The sequence below is a fragment of the Anolis carolinensis genome, chromosome 2, assembly GCF_035594765.1.
Source record: "Anolis carolinensis isolate JA03-04 chromosome 2, rAnoCar3.1.pri, whole genome shotgun sequence".
Classification (NCBI taxonomy): Eukaryota; Metazoa; Chordata; class Lepidosauria; order Squamata; family Dactyloidae; genus Anolis; species Anolis carolinensis.
Window position 1 is genome coordinate 178,724,673 of NC_085842.1, and position 24,780 is coordinate 178,749,452.

A 24,780-nucleotide genomic window follows, 5' to 3' on the forward strand; every position below is an offset into this window, starting at 1 on the left:
TATGGCAGTGTAGACTCATATAATCCAGTTCAAAGCAGATAATGTGGATTATCTGCTTTGATAATCTGGATTATATGGCAGTGTAGAAGGGGGCCTTAGGGTGCATCTCTATAGCATTAATGCAGTTTGACACAACTTTAGCCTCATCACACTAGAGCAGGGGTCCCCAAACTAAGGCCTGAGGGCCGGATGCAGCCCTCCAAGGTCATTTACCTGGCCCCCGCCCTCAGCTCCAGCTCCATGCGGGGACATGAGAGAAGCCTCCCACAAAGATGGTAAAACATCAAAACATCCAGGCGTCCCCTGGGCAACGTCCTTGCAGACGGCCAATTCTCTCACTCCAGAAGCAACTCCGGTTGCTCCTGACACGAAAAAAAATATCAAGGCATATAACCCACAATATCTTCTTTGAACTAGGTGATCTGAGTCCACACTGCCATATATCCTGTTCAATGTGGACTTTAGACAGCTGTGTGGCAAGGGCCCTAGTCTCCTTCTGCTTTTTCCCATGAGTCTTATTCCTTGGAAGAAAGTTACAGTCTGACTTCCATCCAGCAACAAGGCGTCTCCTCCTTCTCCCTTTTTTATGTTTCTGGAAGTGTGAGGCCCGCCCCTCTCCGCCGGGTTGCCCTTAAAGGGCCAGCAGTACTCCCCAAAAAGCCCGACCCCGCCCGCCACGCCTTCGCCCTCCTGGAGAAAAACACCCCCCGCTCCGGTTGGCCTCGCCCTCGCCTCGCCCGCGCTTTCCAGGAGACGTGGAGAAGTCCACTCGCAGGACGGGGGTGGTTTCGGATACGCTCTCCCGCTTTCTTCGTGCTCGATTTCCGTCCCGAGGAAGAAGGGGCTCTCGCGGCGCCATGGACTCCTCCGACTCCAAGGGCTGCATGGGGCAGTTTTGCACCTTCGTGCGCTCCCTGAAGGGCATGATCCTCGCCGCGGAAATAGTAAGGGGCGGACAGGGCTAGGGTGGGGAGAGTGGGGGAGTCCTCTTCTCTGAAGCAGAGGCTGGATGGCCATCTGTCGGGAATGCTTTGATTGTGTGTTCCTGCATGTCAGAATGGGGTTGGACTAGATAGCCTTTAGGATCGCTTCCAGCTCTAGGATTCCATCTCTCTCTATATATAATATTTATATATATATTTTTTCTTGTCAGCAACTTGAGAAACTGTAAATCGCATCTGGTGTGAGAGAACTGGCCGTCTGCAAGGACGTTGCCCAGGGAACGTCCAGATTTTAAAAATGTTTTTACCATCCTTGTGGGATGCTGCTCTCATGTCCCCACATGGAGCTGGAGATGATAGTGGGAGCTCATCTGCGCTCTCCCGGGTTGGATTCAAATATATATAGGTAAAGGTAAGGTAAAGGTTTTCCCCTGACATCATGTCTAGTCGTGTCCAGCTCTGGGGGTTGGTGCTCATCTCAATTTCTAAGCCAAAGAGCCGGTGTTGTCCATAGACACCTCCAAGGTCATGTGGCCGGCATGACTGCATGGAGCAGAGTTACCTTCCTGCCGGAGTGGTACCTATTGACCTACTCACATTTGCATGTTTTCGAGCTGCTAGGTTGGGGCTAACAGCGGGAGCTCACCCCACTCCATGGATTCGAACCATGCAGCAGCTTAATCTGCTGTGCCACCGGGGCTCCACCTCTCTCTATATATATATATACAGTAGAGTCTCACTTATCCAACATAAACGGGCCGGCAGAATGTTGGATAAGCGAATATGTTGGATAATAAGGAGGGATTAAGGAAAAGCCTATTAAACATCAAATTAGGTTATGATTTTACAAATTAATCACCAAAGCATCATGTTATAAAACAAATTTGACAGAAAAAGTAGTTCAATACACAGTAATGTTATGTTGTAATTACTTTATTTACGAATTTAGCACCAAAATATCACGATGTATTGAAAACATTGACTACAAAAATGCGTTGGATAATCCAGAATGTTGGATAAGCGAGTGTTGGATAAGTGAGACTCTACTGTATATATATATATATATATATATACACACATACGTGCCTAGAATGTGCTATCCATATAGATATAAACATCCCAGAGTGTGGTGAAGTCTCTTTCTCTGGATGTTTTTGAGCAGAGACTGGATGGTCATCTGTTGGGAGTGCTCTGATGGTGTGGTCATGGTGGATGTCTGAACAGAGTTGGGCTGGATGGCCCTTGGGGTTCTCTTCCCCATCTATGATTCTATATTTATGGCTCCCGCCAAAACTGTGGACACTCTTTTAGCAGTGATTCACTATGTAACATGATTTTTGGTCCCTGGGTTAGAAAGGTCCTTTCCTACTTGCTTCTGTTATTTAAAAAATGGAAAAAGTTGATTAAACTGCAAAAACTTTGTTTTGGCGGGACATCCTGCAGCACATTTTGCTAGAATATCTTATCCAGTCTCAACCAATTCCACATAATTACAACATTAATTACAACATTCACACTGGCCTCCAACAGACAGGTGTTCTTGGGCAAAACATCAGGAGAGAATGCTTCTGGAACATGGCCATACAGCCTGGAAAACCCACAGCAACCCAATTCCACATAGTTTGTGGCAGCCACAGAAACAAAGTTTCCAGAGTATAACAACTACTTTCAAAGTGCGTACCGCAAACTAAAAAGGAAATAACACTTTCAAGTGGGGAACATAATTTTTAATTACATTTTATTACATAGTGTTAATTAGAAGGTGAAGTGTGCATCTACACTGTAGAATGAATGCAGCTGGCTATAACTCGAAATGCCATGGCTCAATGCTATGGAGTCATAGGATTTGCAGTTTGATGAGGCTCCTTTGGCAGAGAAGCCTTGTAAAACTACAGCTTCCATAGCACTGAGTGGTGGCAGTTAACGTGGGGTTAGCATTGCATTAATTCTCCAGTGTAGATACACCCTAAGTCAGGAAAGTCCAAACTTTTCAAGCCGGGTGCCGATTCACAATCCCTCAGCCTTTAGGGGGGGCAGATTATAGTTTGAAAAAAACATTAACGCATTCCTATATACATTGCATATGTCTTCTTTGTAGTGCAAAATAAACCAAAACATGAAAGAACAATATAATACATAAAACAAAGAACCATTTAAACCAATCTTTCAATGGGATGTGGACCTGCTATTGACTAATGAGAAAGTCAAGTTAATTAGGATTGTTGTTGTTGCTGTGTGCCTTCAAATCATTTCAAACAGTGGCATATGCTGCCTCTTGAGTCTGGAGGTTTTTCAGCAAAGGCGGCATGGCCATCTGTCAGGAGGGCTTTGATTGTGGCAGGGAGGACCCTGATCCCCAAGAAGGAAGGAACAAACGAACAAAGAGAGGAAGGAAGTCAAGAGAGGGAGGGAAGAAGGAAGGAAGTCAAGGAAAGGAGAAAGGGAGGCCTGGAGAGAAAAAGGGCCGGTGGAAATTTAAACAGGGGCTACAATTGGGCCCCGAGCCGGACTTTAGACATGCTTGCCTAGAGTCTCACTTATCCAAGCTCTGCTTATCCAAGGTTCTGTATTATCCAATGCAGTTTGCCTTTTAGTAGTCAATATTTTTGTAGTCAATATTTCAATAAATTGTGAAATGTTGGTGCTAAATTCATAAATACAGTAATTATTACATAATGTTATCGTGTATTGAACTGCTTTTTCTATCAATTTCTTGTAAAGCATGATGTTTTGGTGCTTAATTTGTAAAATCATAACATAATTTGATGTTTAATAGGCTTTACCTTAATCCCTCCTTATTATCCAACATTTTCGCTTGTCCAATGTTCTGCCGGCCCATTTATGTTCGATAAATGAGACTCTACTGTATTGAAGAATAAAGTCTTTTACAGGATGGCTTTCATCAGAATTACAAATTCCCACTTCTGTTACAATTGTATCTAAAGTGTTGAAATGGTTGTCTCTGCTCGCATTGGTGAACTATCAAGTTGCAAAGCTCTGTTCAAAGTTTCTTCTCGGCTATTATTGGAAGCTTCTGTGCTGTTAAGGGCTTAACAGTATACACTTTTTTGATGGGTGAAAAATAAATTCCAGACTATATGCTGTCAAGGGTACATATACATTTCAGATTGTGTTTTCTCTAAATGTTACACTGTAGAATTAATGCAGTTTGACCCCACTTTAACTGCTATGTCTCAGTGCTGTGAGGAGTTCTAGTTTGGCGCTCGTTGGCAAGGAAGGCTAAAGACATTGTAAAAAATACAAATCCCTGTCTGTATCATTGTGCCATGGCAGTTAAAGTGGTGCCAAACGGCATGGATTCTGCAGAGTAGCCACACCCTAAACCACGCTTGTGAAAGCCAAAGCGTGGAGACGGAAAAGTGCACGGTTTCTAAAGTTCCCGCCTAAAGAGGCAAGAAATGGGTGGAATCGTCAGCATTATACTAACAATAAGATTTGAAATAACATTTCGAGAGTTCCCGTTGAGGACTTGCTGGCCCTGAAGGATCAGCAGGGACTGACTAACTCAGCTCCTCTTTGGAAACTGTTTTGGGAAGTTTGTGGGAATTTGACACTCCCAGAAGGAGGAGAGGAGCTCTTCATTTCTCAAAAGGAGACGAAACTAAGGAGGCAACTACACTGTAGAACATGGGACCCCAAACTAAGCCGTACGAGATCATTGACGCAGTCCTCACCCTAAACTTTAGGCATAGGGTTACCCTATGTCTGAAATGACTAAATGACAACAATCCTTGTTAAATTTAACTGTCTCATCAGCCAAAAGCAGGCCCACACATCCCATTGAAATATGGGTCTGTTTATGTTGGTTCAAATTGTTCTTCATTCTAAATATTGTACAGTGTTCCCTCACTACTTCGCAGTTCACGGTTTCGCTGTTTCACGGTTTTTCAATAAACTCTAAAAGACTATTATAAATCATAAAAATTACAATTTACAGCCTAAGGAAGGGAGGAAGGAGAAGCCAAAGGGAGAGAAAAGGAGCCCAAGCGGCAATGGGAGGAAAAGGAGGCGATTTATCAACACAGGATTCGTTGATAAAGATTTAAAATAGTGTATAACTACTAAAATAATGTATAAATATTAAAATAAATATAGTGTCCTTACTTTGTGGATTTTCACTTATTGCGGGTGGTCTTGGAACCTAACCCCAGCGATAAGTGAGGGAACACTTTTATATATTGTATTTTATTATGTTATTTAACTATTTAAACTGTTTTATTATTTTATTGTATTATGATATACTGGTAGTGATCCTGCCAGTTGTGTAAGCCGCCCTGAGTCCCCTCGGGGAGAAGGGTGGGGTAGAAATATTGTAAATAAATAAATAAATAAACACTGTATTATCTTTTCACATATATATATATATATATATATATATATATATATATATATATATGCACTACAAATAAGATATGTGTAGAGTGCATAGGATTTTGTTCATATTTTTTTTCATACTATAGTCTGGCTCCCCAACAGTTTGAGAGACCATAAATCAGTCCTTGGCTTAAAAGGTTTGAAGACCACTTGCTGCAGAATGAGTGTGGTTTGATACCACTTGAATTGCCGCAGCTCAATGCTCTGGAATCATGGAATTATCCTTTTCTGAGGTCTCTTCTGTCAAAGAGTGCTGGTGCCTCACGAAGCTACAACTCCTAGCATTGAGCCTGGGCAAATGATGTCAGACTGGAGTCATTTGACAGCGTAGATGCATCCCTGCGTCATGGCACCCACTCGGACTTGGTCCGAGGCAATGTAGGGGCTCATGGGTTGGCTTGTTTCCTTCTGTATCTAGGAGGGAGTTGTGGGAAGAGACAGGGCTGGCCAGTGCGCTTTCTATAAGCTACAAAGTTCAGTGAGGGAGGAGAAGGACTTAGAGCAGCCTTGCCTCTGATTGGAAAAGATGAGCCTTAAGGGGAGAGGACGAGAGCTCAAAGGAGTTGGTGGATGGGGAGGAAAAGGGAGCCTCTTGGGGATTTCCCCCTCCCACCCTAATCCATCTCAGAGTTATAGCAGCTTGAAACCATAGCTCAATGCTATGCCATTCTGGCATTTGGTGTTTCCTGTGATATCTATCCTTCTCTATCAGAGCAAACGGCTAATCTCGGAATTCCATAGAAAAGAGCTATGGCAGAGAGGTGTCAATTTATTGCAGTGCGGATAGTCTCTAAGTGTGTGACTGCACTGTTTTTGCTCACATTCCTTCTCAGTCCATCTACACTGATCATTTAATACAGTTTCAAGCCAGTATTGAAGAGGGTGGTCTCTGTGCAGATGGTAACACGGGAATTCTGAAACCAGTTTTGAGGCCCAGGTGGTGTGATTACACAAACCATAGAGCGCTGGTGCACATTAAGGGCTTTCTTTTGTGTATTTATACAGGTATTTTGTTGTCTGGCCACTGCAATTTGAAGCTACCTTCAAACTGCATTAAATGGTCAGTGCAGGTGGGGCTTCAGTATCATTTGTTTTTGTACAAAGCTCTCCATAATAGCAGTCTTTATTGACTTCTTCTATTGCCACCCGTTACCTTCCCGCCAGAGCGGTACCTATTGATCTACTCACATTTGCATGTTTTCGAACTGCTAGGTTGGCAGGAGCTAGGGCTAACAGCGGGCGCTCATTCCGCTCCCGGGATTTGAACCTGGGACCTTTTGGTCTGCAAGTTCAGCAGCTCAGCGCTTTAACATACTGCGCCACCACCAGGGGCCCAACGGCAGTCACGCCGGCCACATGACCTTGGAGGTGTCTACGGGCAACGCCGGCTCTTCGGCTTAGAAAAGGAGATGAGCACCAACCCCCAGAGTCTGTCACGACTGGACTTAACGTCAGGGGAAAACCTTTACCTTTACCTATTGCCACCCACCACTGCCTTCCATCCAGGCATTCATCATACTACTATATAGCTTTTCTGGATGGGGCCCAACTAGAGATGAGAAGGCCAGGAAAAATTAAAAACCAGAAAAATTGAAAAAAAAACAAAACATTTTTTTCAAAGCAATTTTTTTCTGGAAAAATTGAAAAAAAATGTGTGCAGAATATGTTATTTTCCAATGATAAATAACATAGTGGGATGTTGTGCAATTTCCGGGCTGTCTGGCCATGTTCCAGAAGCATTCTCTTCTGACCTTTCGCCCACATATAAGGCAGGCATCCTGAGAGGTTGTGAGGTATATTGGAAAACTAAGCAAAGGAAGTTTATATATCTGTGGAAGGTCCAGGGTGAGAGAAAGGACTCTTGTCTGTTGGAGGCCAGTGTTAATGTTGTTAGCATTAATGATTAGCATTAATGACCTTGCCAGCTTCATGGCCTGGCTTCTTCCTGCCTGGGGGAATCCTTTGTTCGGAGATATTATTGGCCCCTGATTGATTCATGTCTGGAATTCCTCTGTGTTCAGAGTGTTGTTCTTTATTTACTGTTCTGATTTTAAAGTTTTTTTAATACTGGGAGCCAGATTTTGTTCATTTTCATGGTTTCCTCCTTTCTTTTGAAATTGTCACACATGCTTGTGAATTTCAGTGGCTTCTCTGTTTAGCCTGACATGATAGTTGTTGGAGTAGTCGAGCATTTCTGTGTTCTCAAATAATATGCTGTGTCCAGGTTGGTTCATCAACTGCTCTGCTATGGCTGACTTCTCTGATTGAATTAGTCCGTAGTGCCTTTCATGTTCCTTGATTCGTGTTTGGGTGGTCCCTATGTAGACTTGTCCATAACTGCATGACATACGGTAGACTCCTGCAGATGTGAGAGGTTTTCTCTTGTCCTTTGCTGAATGTAGCAATTCGACTACACATAAATAATATATCTATGACATGATGTTCAAACTATGTAACCTGTATATTCATTGGAAAAGAACATATTCTATGCACTTTTTTTTCAATTTTCCCAGAAAAAAATGGCTTTGGGGAAAAAATGGGGAATTTTTTCCCCATATTTTCTGAGTTTTTCCAGGCTTTCCTATCTTTAAGCCTAGCATTGATCTCCTTTATCCTTTTCCTCTCCTTCCTGTTCAGTGCTGTTTCACACATGGTTATGGGATCAGGCATTTGAGCATGAGTAGCAGCAGAATCGCGATATGAATATATGACTCACTGACAGACCCCCACCTGGACATGAAAAGCTCCTTAAATGTATATTTAAATGTATAATTATATAGGTTTTTAATGTATATTTTAATTTTTATTGTAATTTTTAATTTTGATGGATTTTAAAACCGGATGTACTGTATATACTCGAGTATAAGCCTAGTTTTTCAGCCCTTTTTTTAGGACTAAAAAAGCCCCCCTCGGCTTATACTCGGGTGAGGGTCCTGGTTGGCTTATATTTGGGTCAGCTTATACTCGAGAATATGTAGTACATTTATTATTTTTCTCTATTGTTATTGGTAGTATTACATTTATTATGTTACTCTATTATTATTACATTTATTATTGTACTCTATTATGGTTGCTACTATTACATTTATTTTACTCTATTATTATTATTATTATTATTAATACATTTATTATTTGACTCTGATCTTATTATTATTACATTTATTATTCTACTCTTTATTATTACATGTATTATTTTCCTGTATTTATTATTATTATTACATGTATTATTTTACTCTGTTATTATTAAAAGGATACATAAGCACATTTACATTGAAGAAGATGAGACTAATGATTTGATCAGAGTTGGACAGTCTTATCTTAAATTTGGGCTTTATGTAAATACTCAAAAACATTTAACCTACTGATGCCTCAGTTAATTTAATTTTATTGGTATCTATTTTTATTTCTGAAATTTACCACTCTCGGCTTATACTGGAGTCAATGTTTTCCCAGTTTTTTTGTGGTAAAATTAGGTGCCTCAGCTTATATTCGGGTCGGCTTATACTCAAGTATATACGGTAAACTGTTTTCTGATGTATATGTTTATATTGTAAGTCGCCCTGAGTCCCCTGATGGGTGAGAAGGGCGGGGTAGAAGTGATGTAATAAAATAAATAAATAAATAAATTGGTCCTGCATGGACTTTGAGTTTCTGCCATCATATACTTATTTAAAAAACAGCAAGAGCCTAGGGGCAGAGACACTTCTCTTGCTTTTTGTAAACACTGTGTTATGTGTATTGGGAGAGGAATACTATGAAAGAAGGGCACAGAACTAAGATTCTTGCAGAGTTTTCTGATGTCAGCTTTGGAAAACGGTTTCACAAGTTAAAGGGGCAACCTGAATGAGTGCAGCTTCCTCTCTGCTGCGGCTGCCTGTTTTTGTTTTTGTTTTTGTTTTTTTCTGTTTTCCTAGATTCCTTAGGTTTTTGACAGCTGCCTACTTGCCTACCCGTCTTTGCCCGGGGCCATGTTTTTGGGTGCGGCTGAGTGTGAGTCCTATTGCCTGCTGTTTGCGCCATGTGCGTGCACAGCTATGGATGACTCACTGTGGCTGGCTGGGGACACACATACAGGCACCGCTCCACGTGTGTGTCTGTGTCTGTGCCCAGATAATTGGAAAGGAGTGTCTCTCGGTTAGATTCCACAGTGGTGGCTACCCAACAGTTTACTAAAAGGAGATCCAAGCTCACAAAGGCAGACCTTGTGGGCATGACTTTGTGGGAGACAGAGCCTTCTGTCAACACAGTTGTATATTTAGCTCTCCAATCACTTGGCGTGCTTAGAACTGCTAGCTTTTATTCTCTGGCAGGAATCCTATATGTGTGTGTGTGTGCTTAATAGCATTAAAAAAAGGTAAAGGTTTCCCCTGATGTTAAGTCCAGTCATGACTGACTCTGGGGGTTGGTGCGCATCTCCATTTCTAAGCCGAAGAGCCGGCGTTGTCCGTAGAAACCTCCAAGGTCATGTAGCTGGCATGACTGCATGGAGCGCCGTTACCTTCCCGCCAGAGCGGTACCTATTGATCTACTCACATTGGCATGTTTTCGAACTGCTAGGTTGGCAGGAGCTGGAGCTAACTGCGGCCGCTCACGCCACTCCCGGGGTTTGAACCTGGGACCTTTTGGTCTGCAAGTTCAGCAGCTCAGTGCTTTAACATACTTCGCCACCGGGGCTCTAGGATAAGCCAAAATCATATCCAGTGCAACATGTTCCATTGCACTGGCTACGCTTGTTAGAAGAAACTCCACCTGTTGAATCCTGCTTTCCATACGTTTTAGGCACAAGAGTCTCCAGCTTTATCCTCTGTACCAGAATTTGGGGCTCCTGCCTGACCATTACTTGAATCTGAATTTCATGGGACCAATTTTTTTTTTCGTGTCAGGAGCAACCGGAGTTGCTTCTGGAGTGAGAGAATTGGCCGTCTGCAAGGACGTTGCCCAGGGGACGCCCGGATGTTTTTGATGTTTTACCATCCTTGTGGGAAGCTTCTCTCATGTCCCCGCATGGAGCTGGAGCTGATAGAGGGAGCTCATCCGCGCTCTCCCCGGGTGGGATTCGAACCTGGCAGCCTTCAGGTCAGCAACCCAACCTTCAAGTCACAAGGCTTTTATCCCCTAGGCCATCGGAGGCTCCTATGGGACCAATTGAGACTTGCTTTGGAATAATGTTGCATGGGATTGTGCTCTTAATGTAAACCAGCAACAAAGCTACAGAACCTGTTTTCAGTGCCACGGTTCTACTGAAGTGCTAAGTGCTTTTCCAAACATATACAGGCATCAGATCCTATCCGATGTTGCAAGCTAAGCCGTGTCATCCCTGTTTCATACTTGGATGAGAGCCCACCAGTGAATAACAGGAGCTGTAGACCAATGGTTCTCAACCTAGAGTCCCAAGATGTTTTTGCCCTTCAACTCCCAGAAATCCTAACAGCTGGTAAACTGGCTGGGATTTCTGGGAGTTGTAGGCCAAAAACATCTGGGGACCCCAGGCTGAGAACCACTGCTGTAGGCTGTTCAGAGAAAGGAACTGTCAAAATGAATTCTGTGTATTCCTTGCGTTAGAAAACACCATCAAATTCATGGGATTTCTATTGATAGGCAACCTGCAGGCAAACACACAAGTGGCATTCTTCCTTATATGAATCTGGGATTAAGTAGCAAGGATGTGCACTTCAGTAATTGTTCCCTCTTATATGTTGCTCTGTTAAGCATTCCTTTTGGCTTTAGAACGTATCCCCAAAACGCTGCTAACCAGTCCATAGACAAGCACAGAGCTGGTCCTAACCTTTTGACTGCCAGGAATGGGGAGAAGTCCCTCATGGATTTTCCGCCTCATGTGATGAAAGAACCCGGCTGCCTTAAGGTACTATGTATCTTGATTTGATGATATTTTGTTAGGTGAAAGGCATCAGAAAAAAGAGGAAGACCTATTTACTAGGGAAATGAGTTGATCAAAGAAGCCATCGTCCTGTGTTTCAAAGATCTGTTGATGGCAGGGTTGTCTTGGAAGTTTATCATTTATAGGATCGCCATAAATCAAAGCCAACTTTAATATTAACAACAGCAAATGTCGTTTTTGATTTGATGAGGAACCATGTTCTACTTTCCTCATGCAATAAGATCTCTTTGGCTGACCTGCAACAGCATTAGAAGTAAATGCTGGGGGTGTTCTTGCCCACATGCAGTTATTATCACTGTGTTGTCGAAAATTTTCACGGTCAGAATCACTGGGTTGCTGTGAGTTTTTCAGGCTATATGTCCATGTTTCAGTAGCATTCTCTCCTGACATTTCACCTGCATCTGTAGTAGGCATCTTCAAAGGTCCTGTTGGCAGTGAGGCAAGTGGAGTGTGTGTGTGCATGTATATGTGTATGTATATATGTGTGTGTGTGTGTATATATATATATATATATACACACACACACACACACACACATACACACACACATACAGTAGAATCTCACTTATCCAACCTTTGCTCATCCAACATTCTGCATTCAATGCAGTCTGCCTTTTAGTAGTCAGTGTTTTTGTAGTCAATGTTTTCAATACATTGCAATGTTTTGGTGCTAAATTCGTAAATACAGCAGTTACTACATAACGTTACCGTTTATTGAACTGCTTTTTCTTGTGAAATATGATGCTTTGGTGCTTAATTTGTAAAATCATAATATAATTTGATGTTTAATGCGCTTTTCCTTAATCCCTTCTTATTATCCAACATTTTTGCTAATCCAACGTTCTGCTGGCCCCTTTATGTTGGATAAGTGAGACTCTACTGTGAATATATATATATATATATATATACACACACAAACACACACACAAACATGTGGTATGTCCAGGGTGTTTTGTTGATGCAGGCAGATAACATCTCCCAATCAGAGGATACCTCCAGGCAACAAAGCCCAGGCTACTTCTGTGCAGATACCCTCACATAAAGTTTAGCTTTATAACTACTCATACAATTTTAAGCTTTAATTACAACATTGGCACTTCAACAGAAAGGGGTTCTTTCTCCCACCCTGGACATTTCACATGTGTGTGTGTGTGTGTGTATATATTTATACACACACACACACACACACTCCTAGGAGCCCCGGTGGCGAAGTGTGTTAAAGCACTGAGCTGGAGACCGAAAGGTCCCAGGTTCAAACCCCGGGAGCAGTGTGAGCGGCCACTGTTAGCTCCAGCTCCTGCCAACTTAGCAGTTTGAAAACATGCCAATATGAGTAGATCAATAGGTACCGCTCCGGCGGGAAGGTAACGGCGCTCCATGCAGTCATGCTGGCCACATTGGAGATGTCTATGGACAACAACGGCTCTTCGGCTTAGAAATGGAGATGAGCACCAACCCTCAGAGTCGGTCACGACTGGACTTAACGTCAGGGGAAACCTTTACCTTTACTATATACACTCCACTTGTCTCACTCCCAACAGAATCTCTGAAGATACCAGCCACAGATGCAGGCGAAACATCAGGAGAGAATGCTACTGGAACATGGCCATACAAACCCAAAAAACTCACAGTAACCCAGTTATTATCACTGAATAGAAATGTGGGAGAGCAATAGGAATAATATAATCACTACCAGCATGTTGTCTTCATGTCAATAACTTGGTCTCTTTCTGGCTTTTGTCCTGGTTTTACTTAAAGGAGCTCTTCAGAATGCTGAGACCTATGCCCCTTGGATCAGGTGGATCTCAAACCAGACAATATCACCTGGAGATCTTTTATTTTTCCGCTGATGTGAAAGCCATGATTTGCAATTGGTGAAAGGGGTGGGAATTGCTTTCCCATTCTGGTTGCTGGTCTCCCAGAAGCATATGGATGAGAAACAGGTTGTAGGATTAGATGCATGTCTGGGCTCATTATCTTCTGCTTCTAAAGCATTGTTAGGGAAGAGATTATCTACCATAAATGTAACCAAAACCACAAGACTTATGCATTATAAGGAAATATTGGCAGATTTAGAGGAATTGGCAGATACTAATCCCTTGCCACCTGCTCAAATCTTTAAGAGCAGACTTAGTGGGAATCTTAGGGAGGGCCTTCTCTGTAGCTTCTCTCCCACACTTAGTAAATCCCTTCCTGAGGACCTTAGAGTTTTTTTCTTTGTCATCTTTTCAGCGACAGATAATACCTTTCTATTACAGCAAGCTCTTGAGGAGTTAATTGTTAATGAGAAAGGAATTTTTATGGGACTGTACTGCCCTTTCATGTTTACTTTAAAGGAATATTTAATTCAGTAAAAATAAAGGTTTCCCCTGACACTTTCTTTGGCCCAGTTCCTTTTAGGAGCCAACCCAGAATTGTATCAAAGTATGTCTATTTTATGTGACCTTATTAGTTTTATGATCTGTTTTATTGTTGATTGATTTGTTTTATTGTTGTGTTTTTACATTGCTTGTTAAGCCTTGGCCCTATGTAAGCCGCCCCAAGTTTCTTCGGGGAGATGGGGCAGGATATAAAAATAAAATTATTATTATTATTATTATTATTATTATTATTATTATTATTATTTTATTGTATGACACAGCAAACAAGATAGATATGCTGGATTTCGTATCACAAAATCACAAGTCGAACACTTCCCAAGTGTCTAGACTGTGTGATGTATTTTCGGATGATGCGTGCAGATCCGAGTAGGGTGGCCTTTTGCAGTTGGCAGATCATAATTTTGTCAATGTCTGAGCCCCGGTGGCGAAGTACTTTAAAGCACTGAGCTGGAGACTGAAAGGTCCCAGGGTCAAACCCCGGCAGCGGCGTGAGCAGCCGCTGTTAGCTCCAGCACCTGCCAACCTAGCAGTTCGAAAACATGCCAATGTGAGTAGATCAATAGGTACCTCTCCGGTGGGAAGGTAAGGGCGTTCCATGCAGTCATGCCGGCCACATGACCTTGGAGGTGTCTACGGACAACGCTGGCTCTTCGGCTTAGAAATGGAGATGAGCACCAACCCCCAGAGTCAGACATGACTGGACTTGACGTCAGGGAAAACCTTTACCTTTTATTGTTTCCAAATGCTGGCTGAGATCTTTTGGCATGGCACCCAGTGTGCCGATCACCACCGGGACCACCTGTACTGGTTTCTGCCAGAGTCTTTGAAGTTCAGTCTTGAGGTCCTGATAGCAGCTGAGTTTTTCCTGTTGTTTTTCGTCAATGCGGCTGTCACCTGGGATGGCGACATCAATCATCCAAACCTTTTTCTTTTCCACAACTGTGATGTCTGGTGTGTTGTGTTCCAGAACTTTGTCAGTCTGGATTCGGAAGTCCCACAGTATCTTTGCATGCTCATTTTCCAATACTTTTACAGGTTTGTGATCCCACCAGTTCTTTGCTGCTGGGAGGTGGTACTTGAGGCATAAGTTCCAATGAATCATTTGGGCCACATAGTTGTTCCTCTGTTTGTAGTCTGTCTGTGCGATTTTCTTACAGCAGCTGAGGATATGATCAATAATAATAATAATAATAATTATTATTATTATTATTATTATTATTATTATTATTATTATTATTATTATAGTCGTGTCCGACTCTGGGGGTTGGTGCTCATCTCCATTTTTAGCCAAAGAGCCGGCGTTGTCTGTAGACACCTCCAAGGTCATGTGGCTGACATGACTGCATGAAGTGCCGTTACCTTCCCACTGGAGCAGTACCTATAGATCTACTCACATTTGCATGTTTTCAAACTGCTAGGTTGGCAGAAGCTCACCCCACTCTCTGGATTCGAACCGCAACCTTTCGGTCAGCAAGTTCAACAGATCAGCGCTTTAACCTGCTGCGCCACTGGGGGCTTCAGTTGTTAGCTTACTGTTAATACTGTTTTGATCTCAGCTTTTGTATAAATATACAGTCAGCCCTCCATGTCCACAGATGCAACCAACCATAGCTTGAAAATATTTTTTAAAATCCAATAAAACAGGCCTTATTTTTGGCATTTTATATAAGGGGCACCATTCTACTGTGCCATTGTATATAATGGGATTTGAGCATCCACAGATTTTGTTACCCATGGGAGATCCTGGAAACAAATCACAGATAAGAAGGGTCCACTTTTGGCTTTTTTTCTGCCTCTTCTAATTTCCCTTAGTCTGTGAGAAAGAAGGTCTATAAATAATGTAATGGATGGGTGGAATTGGGCAAAACCTGAACACACCCCAAAGCAACTTCAAAAGAACTCAATGGCATTGAATTTTAACAGATTTTATAGGAAAGGAACAAAAGATAGTGGGTGTGTCAGGAAAAAAAGGAAGTAGAAAGGAAGAAATAAAACACAACCTGACAGTTCCCGGTTCACAGTGAAAAGTTTGTCTTTACAAATCCCCCGTACAGAAGTGGGGGCTGTCCATAGAAACCAACGGAGGAATCCAGTACTGTATTTTAATGGGACTGGGATCCAGTGACTTAGATCCTACATCAGGTTTGCCTAGATGTTTTATTTCTATATTAGATTTATAACACACTTTTCTCTTGAATGGGACTCAAAGATGCTTACAATGTAAAATTAAAACAGTGGTTCTCAACCTTTGGGTCCCCAGATGTTTTGGCCTTCAACTCTCAGAAATCCTAACATCTGGTAAACTGGCTGGGATTTCTGGGAGTTGTAGGCCAAAACACCTGGGGACCCACAGGTTGAGAACCACTGTTCTAAAACAATATAGAACACAAACGTTTAAAAAACATAAAATCACAATCCAATTAAAACACTACTATGGGCAGTCCCCGAGTAACAAATTTATTTATTTATTGAACAGAAAACACAGACATGAGTAATATTATTAAAATTAAAACAGATATAAAAACATAATTTAAAACCATTCCAATATGAGACATGCCATCCAACCAAACATCCTACCTACAAATTACTCACAGTTAAGAACGGGGTGAGACAACAGAAAGGGAGAGAAATCTACTCCTCAGCAAGGAAATTCACTCCTGGAAGAGTTATCATGGCAAAAAGGGATCTCTCAACTGATGCATTCTCACCAATCCTTGTTTCCACAACAAGCCATTTTTTTCAAAATCCAATTTTAACAGGGATAGAAAGTGAGGGGAAAACTTCTGAACAGGGGCACAGACAGCAAAACAAAGACCACGTGGTGAGCATGTATATACAGTAGAGTCTCACTTATCCAACATAAACGAGCAGTTCGAAAACATGCAAATGTGAGTTGATCAATAGGTACTGCTCCGGTGGGAAGGTAACCGCACTCCATGCAGTCATGTCGGCCACATGGCCTTGGAGGTGCCTATGGACAACGCCGGCTCTTCGGCTTAGAAATGGAGATGAGCAACAACACCCAGAGTTGGACACAACTAGACTTAATGTTAGGGAAAACCTTTATCTTTACTAACAGCATATAACAATGGTGCAGTGTGTATGTGTGATAGGTTGGAGGGCAGTGCTTAGAGGAAGAGGGTAGCCCTGTATGGTAGTCCATTGTTAATACGGTAGGTTTTATTTTGTTTTGGAATGTTGGATTTTAATAACTGTGTTTGCATTTTGATATTTCTCTATGTTTTATTGTTTTATCTAGGCTTGGCCCCATGTAAGCCGCCCCGAGTCCCTTCAGTGCTCCATGTCTTGTGCTCTGTCAACCTGCTGACAGACTCTTGAACATTAAAAACAGTTCAAACGAAGAGCAGAGATTTCTGATTCTAATGCTGCTGCTACTCAGCAATGCACATGCCAAGGAGCACTCCAGGGATGTTCTCCAGCCTTTTGGAAAACCAGAATCTCCATGGCCATTTGGAAGCATGACCCTTTTTGGATATCATGCCTATTTGAAACCATCATAACCTTTTTAGAAAGTATGATCTTCCTGAGAAGAGTTAAAAACCCACTTGAGTCAATCTTCTCCTTGGTGGTAAATATCCACTAGTATTCATGAATGGCAAATTAGGTTTCTCAGTTGTTAGACTGATATTCCTGATTATCTCTTTGAACTGAATCGCAATTACAGTAGAGTCTCGCTTATCTAACATAAACGGGCCGGCAGAATGTTGGATAAGCGAATGTGTTGGATAATAAGGAGAGATTAAGGAAAGGCCTATTAAACATTAAATTAGGTTATGATTTTACAAATTAAGCTCCAAAACATCATGTTATACAACAAATTTGACAGAAAAAGTAGTTCAATATGCAGTAATGCTATGTAGTAATTACTGTATTTACGAATTTAGCACCAAAATATCATGATGTATTGAAAACATTGACTTCAAAAATGCGTTGGATAATCCAGAACGTTGGATAAGTGAGACTCTACTGTATGTATAAAAGGTAAAAGTTTCCCCTGACATTAAGTCCAGTCGTGACAGACTTTGGGGGCTGGTGCTCATCTCCATTTCTAAGCTGAAGAGCCAGTGTTGTCCATAGACACCTCCAAGGTCATGTGGCTGGCATGACTGCATGGAGCGCTGTTACCTTCCCAATGGAGCGGTACCTATTGATCTACTCATATTTGCATGTTTTCAAACTACTAGGTTGGCAGGAGCTGGGGCTAACAGCGGACGCTCATTCCGGTCCTGGGATTTGAACCTGGGACCTTTTGGTCTGCAAGTTCAGCAGCTCAGTGCTTTAACACACTGTGCCACTAGGGGCCACCAGTATATATGTATGCATATATGTATATATGAAGAAAATACCTTAAAAATGTGCCTGTCCTGACTTACATACAAATTCAACTCAAGAACAAACTTAGAGGAACTATGTAGTACGTAACTTGGGGACTGCTTGTAATTTGAAGCAATTAATTTTAATCACTGCATTCAGAATTTCATACTGCTTGGCTCTTCACCCTTCAAGTTGGATGTCAGGGTTGCACGGCTGTGCCAAGACTCCAAATGTACATGCACATCCATGTGCATTGTGCATCCGTGAACAATGACACTTTGTGAGCAACTTGGCTTCTGCTACCTTGGGTGGCATGCAGCCATCCCTCATTAAAATCTCCAACCCCTTTAGTAGAGGAATGTGTGCACATGTAAAACAACAGAATTCTGGACAGTGTGTCTATGCATTCCTGCTGAACACACACAAACAAATATTTAACACACAAGAGAGTGCCAAAAAAGGGAGTGCTTACTCTAATATGCTGCTGCTTCTCCAGGCACCTTTTGCAAGTTGGACTGATCATGGCATGGTACCATCCGGCAATGTTCTCAGTAGGTTTCATCCTTCCATTGCAGGCTGGATTTCAAATTGCCTTTCCTGGCCTGGCACTTTCCAGATTAGTTGGAATACAACTTCCAGCATTTCTGACCAAAACTAAGAAAATTTGTTTAGATGGCAGCGGGTTAAACCACTGAGCTGCTGCACTTGCTGACCAAAAGTTCAGCAGTTTGAATCCGGGAAGTGTAGTGAGCTCCCATTGTTAGCCCCAGCTTCTTCCAACCTAGCAGTTCGAAAACATGCAAATGTGAGTTGATCAATAGGTACTGCTCCGGTGGGAAGGTAACCGCACTCCATGCAGTCATGTCGGCCACATAGCCTTGGAGGTGCCTATGGTCAACGCCTGCTCTTCAGCTTAGAAATGGAGATGAGCAACAACACCCAGAGTTGGACACAACTAGACTTAATGTTAGGGAAAACCTTTATCTTTACTAACAGCATATAACAATGGTGCAGTGTGTATGTGTGATAGGTTGGAGGGCAGTGCTTAGAGGAAGAGGGTAGCCCTGTATGGTAGTCCATTGTTAATACGGTAGGTTTTATTTTGTTTTGGAATGTTGGATTTTAATAACTGTGTTTGCATTTTGATATTTCTCTATGTTTTATTGTTTTATCTAGGCTTGGCCCCATGTAAGCCGCCCCGAGTCCCTTCGGGGAGATGGAGGCGGGGTATAAAAATAAAGTATTATTATTAAAGTATTATTATAGGTCAAAGATGGGATTTAGGTTATGTTGGATTTCAATTTTAAAAAACAAACACATATCAGGTTTCATACTCAATTTGTTCACCACAGATCTCTCAGATCAAATCAAATGCTCAGTTCAGTGCTCCATGTCTTGTGCTCTGTCAACCTGCTGACAGACTCTTGAACATTAAAAACAGTTCAAACGAAGAGCAGAGATTTCTGATTCTAATGCTGCTGCTACTCAGCAATGCACATGCCAAGGAGCACTCCAGGGATGTTCTCCAGCCTTTTGGAAAACCAGAATCTCCATGGCCATTTGGAAGCATGACCCTTTTTGGATATCATGCCTATTTGAAACCATCATAACCTTTTTAGAAAGTATGATCTTCCTGAGAAGAGTTAAAAACCCACTTGAGTCAATCTTCTCCTTGGTGGTAAATATCCACTAGTATTCATGAATGGCAAATTAGGTTTCTCAGTTGTTAGACTGATATTCCTGATTATCTCTTTGAACTGAATCGCAATTACAGTAGAGTCTCGCTTATCTAACATAAACGGGCCGGCAGAACGTTGGATAAGCGAATGTGTTGGATAATAAGGAGAGATTAAGGAAAGGCCTATTAAACATCAAATTAGGTTATGATTTTACAAATTAAGCTCCAAAACATCATGTTATACAACAAATTTGACAGAAAATGTAGTTCAATACGCAGTAATGCTATGTAGTAATTACTGTATTTACGAATTTAGCACCAAAATATCACGATGTTTTGAAAACATTGACTACAAAAATGCATTGGATAATCTAGAACGTTGGATAAGAAAGACTCTACTCTAGTAAGAACGTTGGATAAGCGAATGTGTTGGATAATAAGGAGAGATTAAGGAAAGGCCTATTAAACATTAAATTAGGTTATGATTTTACAAATTAAGCTCCAAAACATCATGTTATACAACAAATTTGACAGAAAATGTAGTTCAATACGCAGTAATGCTATGTAGTAATTACTGTATTTACGAATTTAGCACCAAAATATCACGATGTTTTGAAAACATTGACTACAAAAATGCATTGGATAATCCAGAACGTTGGATAAGAAAGACTCTACTGTAGTAAGAAATCATTTGGGTATGAAATGGTGGTCCAAACATAATTTCCATAATTTGTGTGTTTAATCTTATACATGTAAAATTTTCCCTTTAATGTGTGCATGTTTTTCTTCTAGTGTATAGATGAATAGATTTATTTATTTATTTATTTATTGTGTCAAAAGCGAACCGGGGATACAAGTTGTAATGTATTTGGAAACACAAACAAAGTTAAAAAAAAATTGGCATTATACTAAATGTCCTTTGACCAGTAGCTGGCCACTTGGAGTGCCTCTGGTGTTGCTGTAAGAAGATCCTGCATTGTGCATGTGGCAGGGCTCAGACTGCATTGTAACAGGTTGTCTGTGGTTTGCTCTTCTCCACACTCGCATGTCGTGGACTCCACTTTGTGGCCCCAAATCTTAAGGTTGGCTCTGCATCCAGGGCCGTAGCCAGAAAAAAATGGGGAGGGGTTTTTTGAAAATTGGGGGGGGGGGTTGAACCCTTGGCACCCCCCACCCCCGCTACAAACCTGTCAATATCTGCTTGAGATAGTGCCTGGAGGGACTCTTAATGTTTTGCGTCTCATAGATTTAGCATGGGGGTTAACCAGTTAAAATTCATGAGTAAACCAGGTTTTTTTTATAACCTGAAAATTTCCGGGGGGGGGGGGGGGTTGAACCCCTAACCCCCCCCCCCTCGCTGCAGGCCTGTCTGCATCTCATGGTGCCAGAGCGCAGTCTGTTCAGCACCTTCCAAGTCGCCCAGTCTTCTGTGTGCTCAGGAGGGAGTCTCTCATCCGGCTTCAGCCACTGATTGACATTCCGGGTTTTAGCCTGCTACGTTTGGACTCTCGCTTGCTGAGGTGTTCCTGTGAAAATTTCTGTAGCTCTTAGAAAACTATTTCTTGATTTAAGGCGTTGGCGTGCTGGCTGATACCCAAACAGGTATTGGGGCTGTAGATGTCAATGCCTTGGTCCTTTCATTGCTGGCTGCTACTTCCCGGCGGATGTCAGGTGGTGCGATGCCGTCTAAGCAGTATAATTTGTGGTGTAGGACGTAGACATCCTGTGATAATGCGCCATGTCTCATTAAGAGCCACATCCATTGTTTTAACGTGGTGAGATGTATTCCACACTGGACATGCTTATTCAGCAGCAGAGTAGCAAAGGGCAGATGTCTGGTTGTCATCCCCAGGTTGTGCCAGTCAGCTTTCGTATGATGTTATTTCTAGTGCCCACTTTTTGCTTGATAGTCAAGCAGTGTTTCCTGTAAGTCAGAGCACGGTCCAGGGTAACTCCCAAGTTTTTTGGTGTGCTGCAATGCTCCAGTGGGATCCCTTTCCAGATAATCCTCAGAGCTCAAGATGCTTGTCTGTTCTTAAGGTGAAAAGTACATGTCTGCATTTTAGATGGGTTAGAGATCAGCTGGTTTTCCCTGTAATAGGTAGTAAGAGCACCTAAAGCTTCAGAGAGCTTCTGTTCAACCATTTCAAAGCTCCCTGCTTGGGCGGTGATGACACGATCGTCAGCATAGATGAAACCCTCTGTGCCCTCTGGCAATGGCTGGATGAATAGATGACAGACAAAAATGAATGTGTAATAGGTGCATATGTACAATATACAAACTTTGAAAGCACCCTTGGAACATCAAATCACATATCAGATAAAATATAAACAATTCCGATATAGTGGTTGTGTTAACAGTATGGAAAAATATGGAATATATATAGTAACTAGCTGTGCCCGGCCACCCATTGCTGTGGTCTGGTGGTGTTGGTGAGAAATTGTTGAGGTAGTGGTGGTATTGAATGTCTGTTGTATGGTTGTCTTTATGTTTAGTATGCACACTGAAGTGTATTATATGGCAGTGTGGACTCAAGATAATCAAGTGCAAAGCAGATAATATAAGATTCTAAATGGGTTATATAGCTGTATGGAAGGGCCTTGAGTCTACACTGCCATATAATCCAGTTAAAATCTGATAATCTGTGGAAGAGGCCTAAGTGAGGCCTAACTGTGCCTGTCCCCTGGGCTGAGTAGGTTGCTAGGAGACCAAGTGGGTGGAGCTTAGCCTTCAAACTGGCAGCAATTGGATAAAAACTATTATTCCTCTCCCTGTAATTAGGACTTTATTTTTCTTTTCTTTTTGTTGTATCAACCTAGAGCCGTGAATGATGGGTTGTGTTGTCAAATTTCGAGGTTGGGGGGCCTGTAGTTTTGTTGTTTTGTCCGCTGCCCTGATGCCATCACTCTTTTATATATATAGATGTGACTGAGTTTTAAATAATAACAGAGAGCTTGTTTTCTATATTTCCCCGTCTTACGTTGCCAAAACCAACACCATCCACATATATCTAGGAAAAAATTGTGGCTTGGATGGATCTCAAAGTTTTCAGAAACACACACAAATGTGAGAAAATTCAGACTGAACATATTCAGTAACCACAGAATAGTATGACTGACTGTTACAATTGTGGCAGAGGGGCAGGACATGGAATGGTCATGGAAAAGGTATGTGGCTGACTGGTGTTTTCTCAGCAGTACCATTTCAGCCAGTAACATCTTAATTCACAGGATCTCACTAGCTTAGATAGTCTTGGATTAGACATGAAAATGGTATACATGCATGTCATGTATTGCAATCCTATTGTTAGAAAAGCAATGGGGACCATGTGGCCTTCCAGATGTTGTTGCATTACAGCTCCCATCATCCCTAGCTAGTGCTGAAAAGTTCTAGGAACTGACTTGAACAACTCTGGGGAGTTGGATAATTCTCACTCCTGGTTTGGAGAGATTTATGTACGGATGGAGTGAATTGGTCTTGTAAAAAAAAAAAAAAAAGGAGTGAGACAACGTGTCCCTATTTCCCTGATGGGTGCAGCTCTTTCTCTGCTGTCTGTGCCAGACAGATGGCTGTTGCCATCTCACTTCCTTTCTCTCTCGTGCCAAGTCTCTGCCACTTTAATTAATAATTAACAGAAACCTCTTCCAATCCAGTTTTTCAGCTCTTGAAAGTTGGAAGTATCAACCTGGGAGCCTGAATCCCAAACTAATGATTTTATCTTTACTTGGGCAGGGTTGTGTGGCTACCATTCAGCCTTTTACGGCTCCTTATTCTCAGGGTTTGCAGTAGTTCCTACATTTATTTTCTGCATTTCCTCTAAGCAGCCCAAGACAATATATATATTGCCATCCCCATCCACTCTCCTCCTATGTTATTCTTGCAACAACAGGTGTCCATGGCAGTGGGATTCTCAGACTTCTGGTGTAACTTCTCCAATCCTGCTGGTAGAGTAGGTCAGTCTGATAGATCATGACCGAATTAATAAGAAGAGAGGTAATGAAAATAAAATACTGGGATTTAAAGATGACAAATACAGAAAAAATTCAAGATGTATTTATTTATTTATTTACTTAACTTATATACCGCTTTTCTCACCCCGGATAGAGGACACAAAGCAGTTTCCAAGCATATTATGGTGAAATTTAATGCCTGCATAAAGCAATAATGACATACAACTATCAATCAAATCATAAAACGCAATAACATTAAAACATGGAGTTAAAACATATTAATACAAACATTAAAATCACATAATCCGAAAGTCACAGTCCAGGGCCGTTCCAATATCAATCTCTATTGCACATAAATCTCTGATCATTCCTTTTATTGCGTATTGCCCGAAGGCTCGATCCCATAACCAAGTTACTACTTTTTTTCTCAAGGCCAGAAGAGAGAGCACTGATCTAATTTTGTTAGGGAGGTAGTTCCACAGTCGAGGAGCCACTACTGAGAAGGCCCTGTCTCTCATCCCCACAAGTCGAGCCTGTGAAGAAGGTGGGACCAAGAGCAGGGCCTCCCTGGACGATCTTAACCTCCGAAGTGGTTCATAGAGGAAGATACGTTTGGATAAATTATTAGGAAATAATATAACATGGTATAAATACCTGCAGCTCGGAAAATGGTCAACAGATATATGAAATAAATATAAGGAGGGTGGAGAATATACAAAATATGAGATGATTATCCAAAGAGAAACTAAAATAGAAAATGAAATAATAAAAGGTTATTTTTAAAAGTCAGTTTTTACTTGTACAAAATGCATAAGGTTGTGGATTAACTACAACTCACATCATGCCAGATTAACTCCAAGAAACTCCATCAATACTTAAAGTTTGTCATATTGGGCAAGTTTGCTCTGGATCCATCATCAGTGGGGTTCAGTGTGCTCTCTGGCTGTAGGGTAAACTACAACTCCCATTATAGTGAGTCAGTCCCCTCAAATCTCTCCAGTAGGTTGAGTTAGTCAAGGGGGTTCTGTGTGCCTAATTTGGTCCAGGTCCATCATCAGTGGAGATCACAGTTTCTCTGGTTGTGGGTGAACTATAATTCCCAGAAAGGAAGGTCAGTTCCCTCAAACGTTTCCAGTAATCAAATTTCAGCATATCAGGTATGTGTGCCAACTTGGTCCAGCTCCATCTTTGTTTGGGTTC

The 24,780-nt window shown here is 41.8% G+C and overlaps 1 protein-coding gene across 1 annotated transcript in view; it reads left to right on the forward strand.

Annotated features, from left to right (window-relative positions):
* The first annotated feature begins 644 nt into the window (after positions 1–644).
* plp2 (proteolipid protein 2) overlaps positions 645–24,780 on the forward strand; it is a 46,319-nt gene continuing 22,183 nt past the window's right edge. Inside the window, exon 1 of the mRNA XM_003215742.4 lies at positions 645–944. Within this exon, the coding sequence (XP_003215790.2) occupies positions 858–944 (87 nt within the window). The 5' untranslated portion in view covers positions 645–857. The remainder of the gene's footprint in view (positions 945–24,780) is intronic.